Below are 14,001 nucleotides of genomic sequence, written 5' to 3'. Positions count from 1 at the left end.
AAATTAGATTGCATTTTAAGAATTTTTTTTTTTTTTTTTTTGAGACGGAGTCTCGCTCTATCGCCCAGGCTGGAGTGCAGTGGCCGGATCTCAGCTCACTGCAAGCTCCACCTCCGGGGTTTACTCCATTCTCCTGCCTCAGCCTCCCGAGTAGCTGGGACTACAGGCGCCCGCCACCTCGCCCGGCTAGTTTTTTGTATTTTTTAGTAGAGATGGGGTTTCACGGTGTTAGCCTGGATGGTCTCGATCTCCTGACCTCGTGATCCACCCGTCTCGGCCTCCCAAAGTGCTGGGATTACAGGCTTGAGCCACCGCGCCCGGCCTTTAAGAATTTTTAATCATATGGTCTCTTTTTTGGCATCTATCTGTATAATTATTGAAATTCATTCATCTTTTATATATCAGCAGTTATTTTATTGATGAGTATTCATTGTATGGATATATCATTAATTGTTTATTTACTGATAGACATTTGAATTGTTTCCAGTTTTTGACTACTACAGATAAAGCTGTTACGAATATTTTGTGTGGAAGTCTTTGTGTGGACAGATGCTTTTTCTTTTCTTTTGGGTAAATACCTAGGTGGAATGACTGGGTCACATGACAGGTTTTCCAGAGTAGTTGTATAATTTTACATTCGTATCAACGGTGTGTGAGCGTTCTAGTTTTCTACCTCCTCACTGACATTTGGTGTGGCCAGTGTTTTTCATTTTAGCCACTCTAAAATTACTATTAGTTCATTGTGATTCTAATTTGCATTTCCCTAATGTCTTTTTAAAATTTTGAGACAGGGTCTTACTCTGTCACCCAGGCTGCAGTGGTGTGATCTTGGCTCACTGCAGCCTCAGCCCACAAGGCTCAGGTGATTCTCCCACTACAGCCTCCCAAATCACTGGGACCACAGGCTTGTATCACCACACCTGGCTATTTTTTTGTACTTTTTGTAATGGTGGGATTTTGCCATGTTGCCCAGGTTAGTCTTGAACTTTTGGTCTCAAGCAATCCTCCTGCCTTGGCCTTCCAGAATGTTGGGGTTACAGGCGTGAGCCACTGCGCTTGGCCCTAATGACTTATGTCGCACGTCTTTTCATATGTTTGTTTGCCATCCTTATATCTTCTTTGATGAAGTGTCCAAATCTTTGCCATTGAAAAATAATTGTTTTCTTATTGTTGAATTTTGAGAGGTGTTGTGTTTGTGTTTCTGATATATGCTTTTGCAAATATTTTCTCCCTAGGTTGTGCCGTCTCTCTTTTTATTATTCTCTTAACAGTGTATTTCTTATTTATTTATTTATTTTTAATTAATTAATTTGTTTTTGAGACCGAGTCTCACTTTGTCTCCCAGGCTGGAGTGCAATGGCGTGACCTTAACTCACTGCAGCCTCCGCCTCCCGGGTTAAGCGATTGTCCTGCCTCAGTCTCCTGAGTAGCCTGGGAACAGGTGCCTGTAACCACACCTGGCTAATTTTTGTATTTTTAGATGAGACAGTGTTTCACCATGTTGGCCAGGCTGGTCTTGAACTTCTGACCTCAAGTGATCTGCCCTTGCTGGGATTATAGGTGTGAGGCACCACAACTGGCCTTAACAGTGTATTTCTTTTTTTTTTTTGAGACAGTCTTGCTCTGTCAGCCAGGCTGGAGTGCAGTGGCATGATCTCAGCTCACTGCAAGCTCCGCCTCCTGGGGTCACGCCATTCTCCTGCCTCAGCCTCCTGAGTAGGTGGGACTACAGGCGCCTGCTACCACGCCTCGCTAATTTTTTGTGTTTTTTTTTTTGTATTTTTAGTAGAGACAGTGTTTCATGGCGTTAGCCAGGATGGTCTCGTGATCTGCCTGCCTCGGCATCCCAAAGTGTTGGGATTACAGGCATGAGCCACCGCGCCGGTCAACAGTGTATTTCTAAGAACATATATTCTTAATATTGATAAATTGTGTTTTTCCCGTTATATCTAAGAAATCTGTCTAATCCAAGACCACAGGGAAGTTCTGCTGTTTTCTTCTGGAGATTGTGTAGTTTTAGGTTTTACGTTTAAGTCTATGATTGATTTGGAGGTAATTTTTATATATGGTGTGAGGGATGGATGGAAAAATCACTCATGCTTGCTTCGGCAGCACATACGCTGAAATTGGAATGATACAGAGAAGATTAGCTTGGCCCCTGTGCAAGGATGACATGCAAATTTTTGAAGCATTCTATATTTTTCAGGGAGTCTCAGGCCAAGGATGTCATCGAAGAGTATTTCAAATGTAGTAAATGAACAGATAAATCTTTGGCTCACACACACAAAAAATAAAAACACTCATATATATCTCTATAGATAGGTATATCTATAAATATGGAGATATACCTATCTATAGAGATATATATGAATGTTTTATAGGTATATTTATAGATATATATATGAGTGTTTTTTTTTTTTTTTTTTAGACGGAGTCTCACTCTGTCGCCCAGGCTGGAGTGCAGTGGCCGGATCTCAGCTCACTGCAAGCTCTGCCTCCCGGGTTCACGCCATTCTCCTGCCTCAGCCTCCCGAGTAGCTGGGACTACAGGCCCCGCCACCTAGCCCGGCTAGTTTTTTGTATTTTTTTTTAGTAGAGACAGGGTTTCACCGTGTTAGCCAGGATGGTCTCGATCTCCTGACCTCGTGATCTGCCTGTCTCGGCCTCCCAGAGTGCTGGGATTACAGGCGTGAGCCACCGCGCCCGGCCGTCATCTTCCTTTTACATGCTCATTCACTTCAGTTTCTTGAAAATTTCTAATCTAAAATCTCTAGACTTAAAGTTAACTCTTTTTTTTTTTTTTTTTTTTTTTGGTACTTTTATTGTGGGAAAGTATACATAACATAGAATTTGCCATCGTAACCATTTTTGAGTGTACAACTTAGTGGCATTAAGTACATTCACATTGTTGTGCAACCATTACCTCCATCCATCTCCAGAACTTTGTCATCTTCCCAAAGTGAAACTATGTACCCATTAAATACTAACTCCCCATTCCCTTTTTTCTTCACCTTCTGGCAACCATCATTCTACCATCTGTCTCTATGAATTTGACTATTCCTAGGTACCTCATATAAGTGAAATTGTACAGTATTTGTCTTGTTGTGACTGCCAAATTTCACTTAATATAGTGTCCTCAAGATGCATCATGTTGTATCATGTGTCAGAATTTTCTTCCCCTTAAAGACTGAATGATACTTCATTTTATGGATATATCACTTTTGTTCATCTGTTGATGAACATTTGGGTTTCTTCCTCCTTTTGGCTATTGTAAATAATGCTGCTATGAACATGTGTGTACAAATACCTCTTCAAGATCCTGCTGTCACTTCTTTGGGATATGTACACTGAAATGAAATTGTTGGATCATATGGTATTTCTGTTTAATTTTTGGAGGAACCACCATACCATTTTCCAAATCACTGCACCATTTTACTTTTCTATCAGCAATGTACAGGGTTTCCTATTTCTCCACACCCTTGCTAACACTTGTTCTGTTCTTTACTTTTCTTTTTTTGAGACCGAGTCTTGCTCTGTCACCCAGGCTGGAGTGCAGGTGCACGATCTTCACTCATTGCAATCTCTGCCTCCTGGAATCAAGCGATTCCTCTGCCTCAGCCTCCTGAGTGGCTGGGATTACAGATGCCCACCACCATTTCCGGCTAATTTTTTTTTTTTTTTCAGTAGAGACAGGGTTTCACCATGTTGGCCAGACTGGTCTCGAACTCCTGACTGCAAGTGATCAACCTGCCTTGGCTTCCCAAAGTGGCGGGATTACAGGTGTGAGCCACTCGGCCTGACCTCTTTTATTTTAGATAATAGTCATTCTAATGGGTGTGAAGTCGTATCTCATGGTTTTGATTTGGATTTCCCTAATTAGTGGTGTTTCACATCTTTTCATGTGCTTATTGGCCATTTGTACATCTTCCTTGGAGAAATGTCTTTTCAAGTCTTCTGCTCAATTTTTAATTGGCTTGTTTTTTGTTGTTGAGTTTCAGGAGGTCTTTATGTGTTTAGATTTTAATCCATCGACAGATATACGATTTGCTGTATTTTCTTCCATTTTACGGGTTGCCTTTTTACTCTCTTGAGAGTGTCCTTTGATGCACAGAAGTTTTAATTTTGATGAAGTCCAGTTTATCTATTTTTACTTGTGTTGCTTGTGCTTTTGGTGTCATAGTCAAGAAATAGTTGCCAAATCCAATGTAATGAAGCTATTTATCTATGTTTTCTCCTAAAGTTTTATCATTTTAGTTCATATGTTTAGATCTTTGATCCATTTCAAGTTGGTTTATGTAAATGGTGTAAGGTAAGGTCTAGCAATGCATATGAATATTTGGTTTTCCTAACATTGTTGAATGAAAAGGCTGTCTTCAGCCGGGTGCAGTGGCTCACGCCTGTAATCCCAGCACTTTGGGAGGCCAAGGCGGATGGATTACTTGAGGTCAGGCGTTTGAGACCAGCCTGACCAATATGGCAAAACCCCATCTCTACTAAAAATACGAAAATTAGCCAGGTGTGGTGGCTTGTGCCTGTAGTCCTAGGTACTTGGGAGAATGAGGAGAATCACTTGAACCTGGGAGGTAGAGGTTGCGTTGAGCCGAGATGGCACCACTGCGCACTCCAGCCTGACCAGTAGTGCAAGACTCCATCTGAAAAGAAAAGCGAAGTGAAGCACGCTGTCTTTTTCCCATTGAGTAGTCTTGGCACCCTAGGTGAAAATCATTTTCATTTGACCACATACACAAGGATTTATTTGTGGATTTATTTCTTGGCTTTCTGTTAGATTGCACTGGTCTGTGTGTCTTTTATGGATTACTCTGTAGTAATTAGGTGTTAAGATTAGATTATTAAAGGAATATATGAAAAATTTTCTTGAACTGCCACAGTGATGAACGTAAATTGAATAAACTAAGTATTGTATTTCTTCTAGTAAGCTGATCCTCAAAAGTTATATTACAATGATAATATCTAATAATTGTTACAGCTCCTCAGTCTGTCACCTTTTAACACCAATAATAGGAATGTACATTGGAACAAATTTTCCGGAGCAGAATTTGACACTATGTAAAGCCTTAAAAATTATGCACCCAGCAATTCCATTTATAGGACATTATTATAAGTACATTGTCATGGATACATGAGAGAAATTAGATATAGGGGTGCTCATTTTAGTGTTATGGGGTGTTCATCTTAATATTATATATAATACTGCAAAGTTAGAAGCCATTATGTCCATAAAGAATTGGGTAATAAATTATACTCACACAAAGTTCTGCAACCATAAAACCACTGACATTGAAGAAAACTTTACAACAAATGGAAAGACATGTAGCATGATTCTATTAAAATATTTGGTTTAGGCATTAAAAAACCCTCAAGCAGCCGGCATGGTGGCTTATGCCTGTAATCCCAGCACTTTGGGAGGCTAAGGCAGGAGAATCGCTTGAACCTGGGAGGCGGAGCTTGCAGTGATCACGAGGTCAGGAGATCGAGACCATCCTGGCCAACATGGTGAAACCCCTTCTCTACTAAAAATACAAAAAAATTAGCCAGGCATGGTGGTGGGCACCTGTAATCCCAGCTACTCAGGAGGCTGAGGCAGGAGAATCGCTTGAACCTGGGAGGCGGAGGTTGCAGTGAGCGCAGATCACGCCCCTGCACTCCAGCCTGGTGACAGAGGGAGACCCCATCTCCAAAAAAATAATTTAAAAAAACCCCTCAAGCTTAATGTATTGCCTGTTAATAGTGGTCTGTTTCTGGATGGTGGTATTATGGGTTATTAAATTTTTATTTTTGCATATGTATTTAACAATGCTATGTTATTTTATGACAGAACAGCAAAAGGCATTTTTAAAAATTGAAAATGAACTGAAACTAGAAAGCATAGTTAAATCCTGTGGCAGAATCGGTATCTAAAAATAATCTTAGTAGGCTGAGATTGATGGACTGAATCCGGTGAAATTTAATCAGGATGGATGAAAAAAAGTATAGATAGATAGAGTAAAAGTCATATCTCTGACTTTTAAAAAAACCACCTATAACCAACATAGAAAATGAGGCAGGGGGCATAGTAGCAGCATATGTTAAAGACTTAGGGGGTTTAATTTACTCTAGCCACTTAACTTCCTGGTTGTAAGCAGCCAGCTGTTCTCTCTCCATTTCGTTTCATCTCACTCTCAGCTTAGTCTCTTGAAGGGAAACCTCCATCAAGAGGTGCATCCTCATTACTGACATTTAAGTCTCTTCACCATTTACTCCCATCTGTTCTAGTCATCTAGTTGTCTATTCATCTTTTCTGATTTCTTTAAAGTTCTCTCTTTGGAGTCCTCCTGTTCCCGTCACTGTTGCTCATACTTCAGAGATCCATCTCAAATGCTGCCCTCTCCTGGAAGTCTGTCTCTTGTAGTGCGGTCACATTTTACTGAAATGTTTAATTTCCTGGGAGTTTCACAAGTGGAGAAATTTAAATCAAGGTTTCTTGCTTTATGTGCAAACTTTGAAATAATTCAAACCCCTCTCTATTAGAAAACATGTAACTTCCTATTGCCATAGGACATACAGCTTTGAAAATAAGCGCTAGCTATCTTTTGTCAGTTTTTTTGTGACCCACCAGCATTCTGAAGTACAGGATATCTGTCAGTGCCGTTGCTTGAAAACATTCCCCAGAAGCAGTCACTTTAAAATGGAAGTTAGATGTTGTAAACTCGGGAAGAAGGCCAAATGATGACCATGACACAACTTGCTGCAAAATATTAAAGCTGATGCTGGGGGGTGAGGGGGCAGAATTTAAAAGCACACTTAAAATAGTTGAATTGTGAAAAGGCATAAAGAAAGCATGGTGATTAAGTGTGGGCTGAGGAGCCAGATGGCTCTAGTTCAAATCCTGAATCCAACACTTACCTATTGGATGACTTTGGCCAAATAATTCAATCTCTGTTTCCTCATTAAGGGAAAAAAAAAAAAATCCCCAAAAGACAACTTGACAGTGGCTCCTCATTTTTAAAATGGGCTGATAATAAATCACCTAGCTCATGGAGTTGTGCATATTAAATAAGTTTAGTGGCCTGTAAAGCTCTTAGGAAGTGCCTAATCCATACTATGTGCTCAGTAAATATAACTGTATTTGTTTCATTAGGAAAGTTAATCGTGAACTATGTGAGATTTAAATTGGAATGTATTCTTTACATTAAATGTGACCATCCTGAAAGAAATTCTCCTTTCTTGATAGTTTCAAAGAATAGTCAGAATGCTGCCAAGCTCCTTGAAACCACGTAGTGAGAAATATAGATAGAATTGAGGGTGAGGGGAGATTTTTTTTTGCTTTGAAAATGTAGTCATGCTTATTAAAGAAAATTTGAGAAGTTTAGAAAAGTATAAAGATGACAAAAATTACTCATATTCCTGCTACCTCAGTGCTAACCATGTAAGCATTTTAGTCAATTTCTTCTTGTCATTTTCCCCTTGGACATTAATGTTTTCAATGTACAGAGATACTGTGATATAACACATTTACAGAACTGGAGCTTATTTAGCCTGGAGAAGTGAGCCAATGTAGTAGTCTAGATGAGGGATATTGGGGACCTGGTTTAGGTGAATGGCTGCAGAGATAAAGCATAGGGACAGGAGACAAATACATTTCTGAGATAGAATCAACAAACTTTAGTGTGGTAGTTTCAAAGATAGTTTTTTAGCTCTGGCTACTGAAAGGAGGCAGATGGAACATAGGAGGAAGAGCATATTTGCTGGGGAAGATGGTTGGTTTTGGACATGCTGAGTTTGAGATTTGAATAGGACACCCAGATGGAAATATGTAATAGGCAGTTGAGGTATATAGCAAGGACTTGAGGGAGTAATTTGCGGGTAATCGCTTGGGATGTGAATGAGAACACCTCAATAAGAATGTTTAGAATAGTCAAATATGGTGCCTAAGTGAGCTAATTTTTTACATATATATCTGACCCCTTAGTATATATCATAGCCTTTCAAGGGCAGGAATAGAGTCTCCATCCTTACTTCCCAGCACAGTACTGCTACAAATTAGTAGGTATTTGTGGAATAAGTGAATTTACTGAAACAAAAGAGGCCATTAATTTGGTCACTGTAGAATGAACTTTAGGAGGTCATCTTTGTCATTTATTGCCCCTTTTCTCCAATTGTGATTTCAGTTCCTAAAGAAAAATAAGAGACCATGGCTAGGTACAGTGGCTTACACCTGTAATCCCAGCACTTTGAGAGGCCAAGGTGGGAGGATCACTTGAAGCCCAGGAATTTGAGACCAGACTGGGCATGGTGGTGCACTTCTCCAGTCCTAGCTACTCAGGAAGTTGAGGTGGGTGGGAGAGAGGATCGCTTGAGCCTAGGAGTTTGAAGTTACAGTGAGCTGTGATTGTACCACTGAATGCTGGCCGGGTTCAAGCAATTCTCCAGCCTCAGCTTCCCAAGTAGCTGGGACTACATGCATGTGCCACCACGCCGGGCTAATTTTTGTATTTTTAGTAGAGATGAAGTTTCACCATGTTTACCAGGCTGGTCCCAACTCCTGATCTCAAGTGATCCACCTGCCTCGGCCTCCCAAAATGCTGGGATTACAGGCGTGAGCCACCTCGCCTAGTTCAGTTTTTTATTTTTATTTTTATTTATTTATTTATTTTTTTGAGACGGAGTCTAGCTCTGTCGCCCAGGCTGGAGTGCAGTGGCGCGATCTCGGTTCGCTGCAAGCTCCGCCTCCCGGCTTCACGCCATTCTCCTGCCTCAGCCTCCCGAGCAGCTGGGACTACAGGCGCCCGGCACCGCGCCGGCTAATTTTTTGTATTTTTAGTAGGGACGGGGTTTCATAGTGGTCTCGATCTCCTGACCTCGTGATCCGCCCGTCCTGGCCTCCCAAGAGTGCTGGGGATTTACAGCGTGAGCCACCGCGCCCGCCTAGTCCAGTTTTTCCCAAATAAAAGGATGGCTGTAATCCTTTCAACCCCAATCTTGCATTAAAAAAAAAAAAAAAAAAAAAAAAAAAAAAAAAGGGCCGGGCGCGGTGGCTCAAGCCCGTAATCCCAGCACTTTGGTGAAAGAAGACCGAGACGGGTGGACACGAGGTCAGGAGATTGAGACCATTCTGGCTAACATGGTGAAACCCCCGTCCTACTAAAATACACACACACACACACACACACAAAATTAGCCAGGCGTGGTGGCGGGCGCCTGTAGTCCCGGCTACTTGGGAGGCTGAGGCAGGAGAATGATATGAACCCGGGAAGTGGAGCTTGCAGTGAGCCGAGATCGCACCGCTGCACTCCAGCCTGGGCCGACAGAGCAAGATTCCGACTCAAAAAAAAAAAAAAAAAAAAAAAAAAAAAAACAAAGGCTGGGTGTGAAGTGGCTCTTGCCTATAGTTACTTACCCCAGCACTTTGGGAGGCCAAGGCAGGCAGGTCACTTGAGGTCAAGAGTTCGAGACCAGCCTGGCCAAGATGGTGAAAACCCATCTCTACTAAAAACAGAAAAATTAACCGGGCCTGGTGACCCACAGTTGTAATCCCAGCTACTTGGGAGCCTGAGGTGGAAGGATCCGCTTGAATCTGGGAGGTGAAAGTTGCAGTGAGCCGAGATTGCGCCACTGCACCCCAACCTGGGCAACAGAGTGAGACTTCATTAAAAAAAAAAAAAAAGATACAAGCCTGGCCAGCCACAGTGGTTCATGCCTACTAGTAGTCCCAGCTACTTGGGAGGGTGAAGTGGGAGGATCACCAGCAGTGATATAGTGAGACTCTATCTCAAAAAATAAAAAAAAAAAGGGTGATAATGAAGAAGATTGATTATTCCAGCCATTCTTCACATACCCAGAGTATGCTTATAATGGGTATAAGAGATTTCACTACTTAATTTGAACCAACACATGAGGGGGTAAAGATTTAGGAATATAAAAAGTATAACTTAGTATAGAGCAAACTGGAAGTTCCTCAGAGTATTGAATCTTTGAAATTGTGTAACTTCTATAAGTCCTAGTGGAATGTCTGTCAGAAGCTATTAGATTGGTGGCAAGAGCATTCTAAGTTGACAGGTGGATTGTGGAAAGACTAACCCCATCTGTATGCACTCTGTCCTTCTCTTTGCATACTTTAGTTAGCAGTTGGTTAATTTGCATGTGTGGTTTTAGCCATCATGTTGTATTGACTCATTCTGAAAGCTCTGTGAGGATAGGCCACATGTCTGCCCGCCCCCACCGCATCTAGCACTTCATGTGTGATAATCTATTGAAAAATATTTGTCAAATGAATAAAATGGTGAATGTATTCAGCAGACATTTAGTGAGACTTGAGAATGTCCTGTGGGGGTGGTAGTGGGTAGAGGAGTGGTAGGGCTATAAAGATTGATAAGACATAATGTCTGACTTTAAGGAACATAAAATCTGGCACTAAATACAAATTTTTGAAACTCCTTAATTCTTAGATTAGCCCATGCAGACAGTAAGTAACTTATTGACCTAAACCAGAATTCTTTTGTAACGTAGATTTTAATAATTTTTTTTTTTTTTTTTTTGAGATAGAGTCTCACTCTGTCGCCAGACTGGAGTGCAGTGGCGCAATCTTGGCTCACTGCCTTACTGCAACCTCTGCCTCCCAGGTTCAAGTGATTCTCCTGCCTCAGCCTCCCAAGTAGCTGGGACTACAAGTGCACACCACCACGCCCAGCTAATTTTTGTGTTTTTAGAGACGGGGTTTCACCCATGTTGGCCAGGATGGTCTTGATCTCTTGACTTCGTGATCCACCCGCCTTGGCCTCCCAAAGTGCTGGGATTGCAAGCGTAAGCCACAGTGCCTGCCTGATTTTAATAAATTTCTTAAGGGAGATTAGGTGAAATCTTATTTATATAACAGACACCCATTCTGCATTCTCTCTCTACTAATTCAGCTGGGAAGCAGGATTGCTTAGGGGTCAGTTTATAATGCTACTCAGTTTTTTTATTTTATTAAAATTAGGGATTTGATTAAGTGATGACATGATGCTCTTCTGAAATTACAGAAGCGCATTTATTTAAAGTGACTGTGACAAAGTAGCAAGACACTTAACTGAGTAGGTGGGTGTACTAAAAATAGTTCAACTGACTATAGTGATTCAGGTATGCAAAGATCAGATAATGCAATATGTTAAGAGAACTTCTACTGTATATGGTATAATGGTCTATGGTATATTTCCTTGTAAGTTGTTTCTCTCTTTTTTTAATTTTAAAGTAATCAAGATGATGCTAACAGTCAGTTACCAGAACTCATACAGGGGCCATTCGTGTGGAAACTAAAGCTGCAGAAAATCCAGCAGAATCCTGCGCTGCTGTTGTAGCTATTTGTAGTTCTTTCGGCAAAAAAAAAAATCAAAGACAGGAAGTTAGGAATCTTTGAAGACATTATTCTGGGGTAATGAATTCAGATAAGATGTATTTCACTCAAGTTAGAGCTACCTTCTGAAAATAAGACTTGCCTATTGAAGTATCCCCAACCAAAAGGCTGTTAGGAACTCCCCAGCCCTGTCAGACAGAATGTATATTCCAGGGAGAAGGTTGTATCCTGCTTATGTTAGGCTATAATACATACTTCAGGTCTTAACTAGATATACCAATTAAGCATAGGCAAAACCTAATCAGTTGTCAGAAGGAAAATATATATGAACAAGAGAGAAAACAACTCCATGGAACTCAGAAGGAGAGTCCCCAAACATGAATTTGGCAGTGGTTTTTCAACACTGTCCAGGGAGAACATAAGCCAGCTTTCCACCATCATTTGGACAGATTCTTAGTGATAGGACACACATAATTTATCAGGCTTTATTGTGGTTTCATTTTCTTTTGGTTTAGATTCCATACTCGCCAGATAACTTCTCAGATGCCACAGTATGAGGAATAGGGTACCCTGTGTGGTAAGGGGACTATTCCCCCCATTGTAACCAAATAAATTGGCGTTGGCCTATATGTTAATATTTTTCATAAACTTTATAAAAAATAAATATGTATTTTGTTGAGGATACAGGGCTAGTGAAAAATAAAAATACCAATATAACATTAACCTTTTACAAATTAGTTAGCATAAATTAACCCTTGGAAGCCTAATCAATTCCATATGTACAGGAAAAAAAAGGATTTTATGGGGCTGTAGAACTGAGAGTCATACCCAGGAATAATTCATCTCTTGTTGTAGAAGGCAGGGATCATAGTCTTATTCTTATGTATCCAGTGCTTGGCACATGGTTGAAAACTCGTTGAATTTTAGAGATGGCAACTCCAGAACTATAGTGAGAACAACTAGACATTTTATGGCTCTACTCTTAGAATTATTCTGATATCAAAAGAGTAGTTCTGCCGTTTCTTTAACTCAGCAGAAATAATTCATTAAGTGATGAAAATATAATCTTCTAAACAAACCAGAGCCTTAAAAGGCAAATAAAAAGTATATGCATCTATTAGGAAAAAAATGGGAGAGCTATGTGGTGCGTTTGAGGACAAAGACAATCTGTTTCATTATTTTTATTTGTAAATAATTTTTAATTTTATTTTGTAGACCTTATTGCAATATGCAAGCAACAAGAATGCGTCAGAACATATTGTGTATCTTCTGGAGGTATATCGACTTGCCATCCAAAGCTTTGCCAGTGCACGTCCATACTTAACTACTGAATGTGAAGATGTCCTCTTAGTGCTTGGCAGATTAGTACTGTAAGTTTAAGAACTTAAATCACTCTTAAAATTGAGTACCATTGGTCGCATTGTTTGCCTGGTTTCTCTTTACAGTGGCATCACATTTATTCTTCAGAGCACCGTTAGAGTCATACCATTGAATGAAATTTCCTTTGTACTCACGTTGCCAGGAGATACAGTCCAAGTGAAGCTCCAGCCAAGCAACATCATCTTGAACTTGCCACTAGAGTCTCTTTTCCTATTCAGGCTTGGAATCTGAGAATGATATATTTCTGTCCCTTAGGTATAGATTGATTTAAATGACAGAATACCTGGAAACTGGTAGTCTTTGAAGAACATCTTGGCAAAAACAACATGAAATTCTGTAATTTGATTATATTTGAACTAAGGATAATTTTATTAGCAAAAAATATCAGGGTACAGTATAAGATTACCATCCCAAGAAAGAGATCATGATTTAGGGTGGGCATGGTGGTACACGCCTGTAATCCCAGCACTTTGGGAGGAGGCTGAGGCATGAGAATCGCTTGAACCTGGGAGGTGGAGCTTGCAGTGAGCCAAGATGGCGCCACTGCACTCCAGCCTGGGTGATGGAGTGAGACTGTCTCAAAAAACAAACAAACATGATTTAGCTGTTGTTTTAATATTTAACTGCATAATATTAGACAAAATTACACCTTTATTGTAATTTTCATCTGCAAATTGAAAAGATACAACAGCTATTCGGTTTTAGCTGGGCATCACCTTGTTCAACTTGTAGATTGTTTAGTGAGATGACTTCTAGTCTAGATGGTTTTTTTTTTTTTTTTTTCTAGCCTCACCTGTTTTGCTTCCTAGTCTCCAATGGCTCTTTATGGAAGACCAGCATTCCTGGTTTTATGATCCTATTTTTCCTTCTACCAAGTCTTAGTTTCTGTTTTACCTTTTGTAATCTCTAAGGGGTAAAGGATAATTCTGCAGGGTTTTAGAGAGGTGTTGATTCCTTGGTATTTTGAGTTGATCATTATTCAAGTTGTGCATTTCTTTTCTCAAAAAAAAAAAATCTTCCTGTTATTTCTTTTTTTTTTTTTTTTTGAGACGGAGTCTCGCTCTGTCGCCCGGGCTGGAGTGCAGTGGCCAGATCTCAGCTCACTGCAAGCTCCGCCTCCCGGGTTTACGCCATTCTCCTGCCTCAGCCTCCCAAGTAGCTGGGACTACAGGCGCCCGCCACCTCGCCCGGCTAGTTTTTTATATTTTTTAGTAGAGACGGGGTCCTGTTATTTCTTTTCTGTGTCTTCTGGATAATAGTCAGAAAAAGGAAACTTTTTTTTTTTTTTTTTT

General features: G+C 40.4%; 1 protein-coding gene across 1 annotated transcript in view; it reads left to right on the top strand.

Moving 5' to 3' along the window:
* RLF (RLF zinc finger) overlaps window positions 1-14,001 on the top strand; it is an 82,185-nt gene that overhangs the window by 14,484 nt on the left and 53,700 nt on the right. Inside the window, 1 exon segment of the mRNA XM_017873327.1 lies at window positions 12,545-12,699. Coding sequence (XP_017728816.1) covers window positions 12,545-12,699 — 155 coding nt within the window.

This window comes from Rhinopithecus bieti, unplaced genomic scaffold (assembly GCF_001698545.2).
Source record: "Rhinopithecus bieti isolate Rb0 unplaced genomic scaffold, ASM169854v2 scaffold_6907, whole genome shotgun sequence".
NCBI lineage: Eukaryota > Metazoa > Chordata > Mammalia > Primates > Cercopithecidae > Rhinopithecus > Rhinopithecus bieti.
The sequence above is the reverse complement of the archived record's forward strand: the minus strand, read 5'-3'. Positions and strand labels throughout refer to the sequence as shown.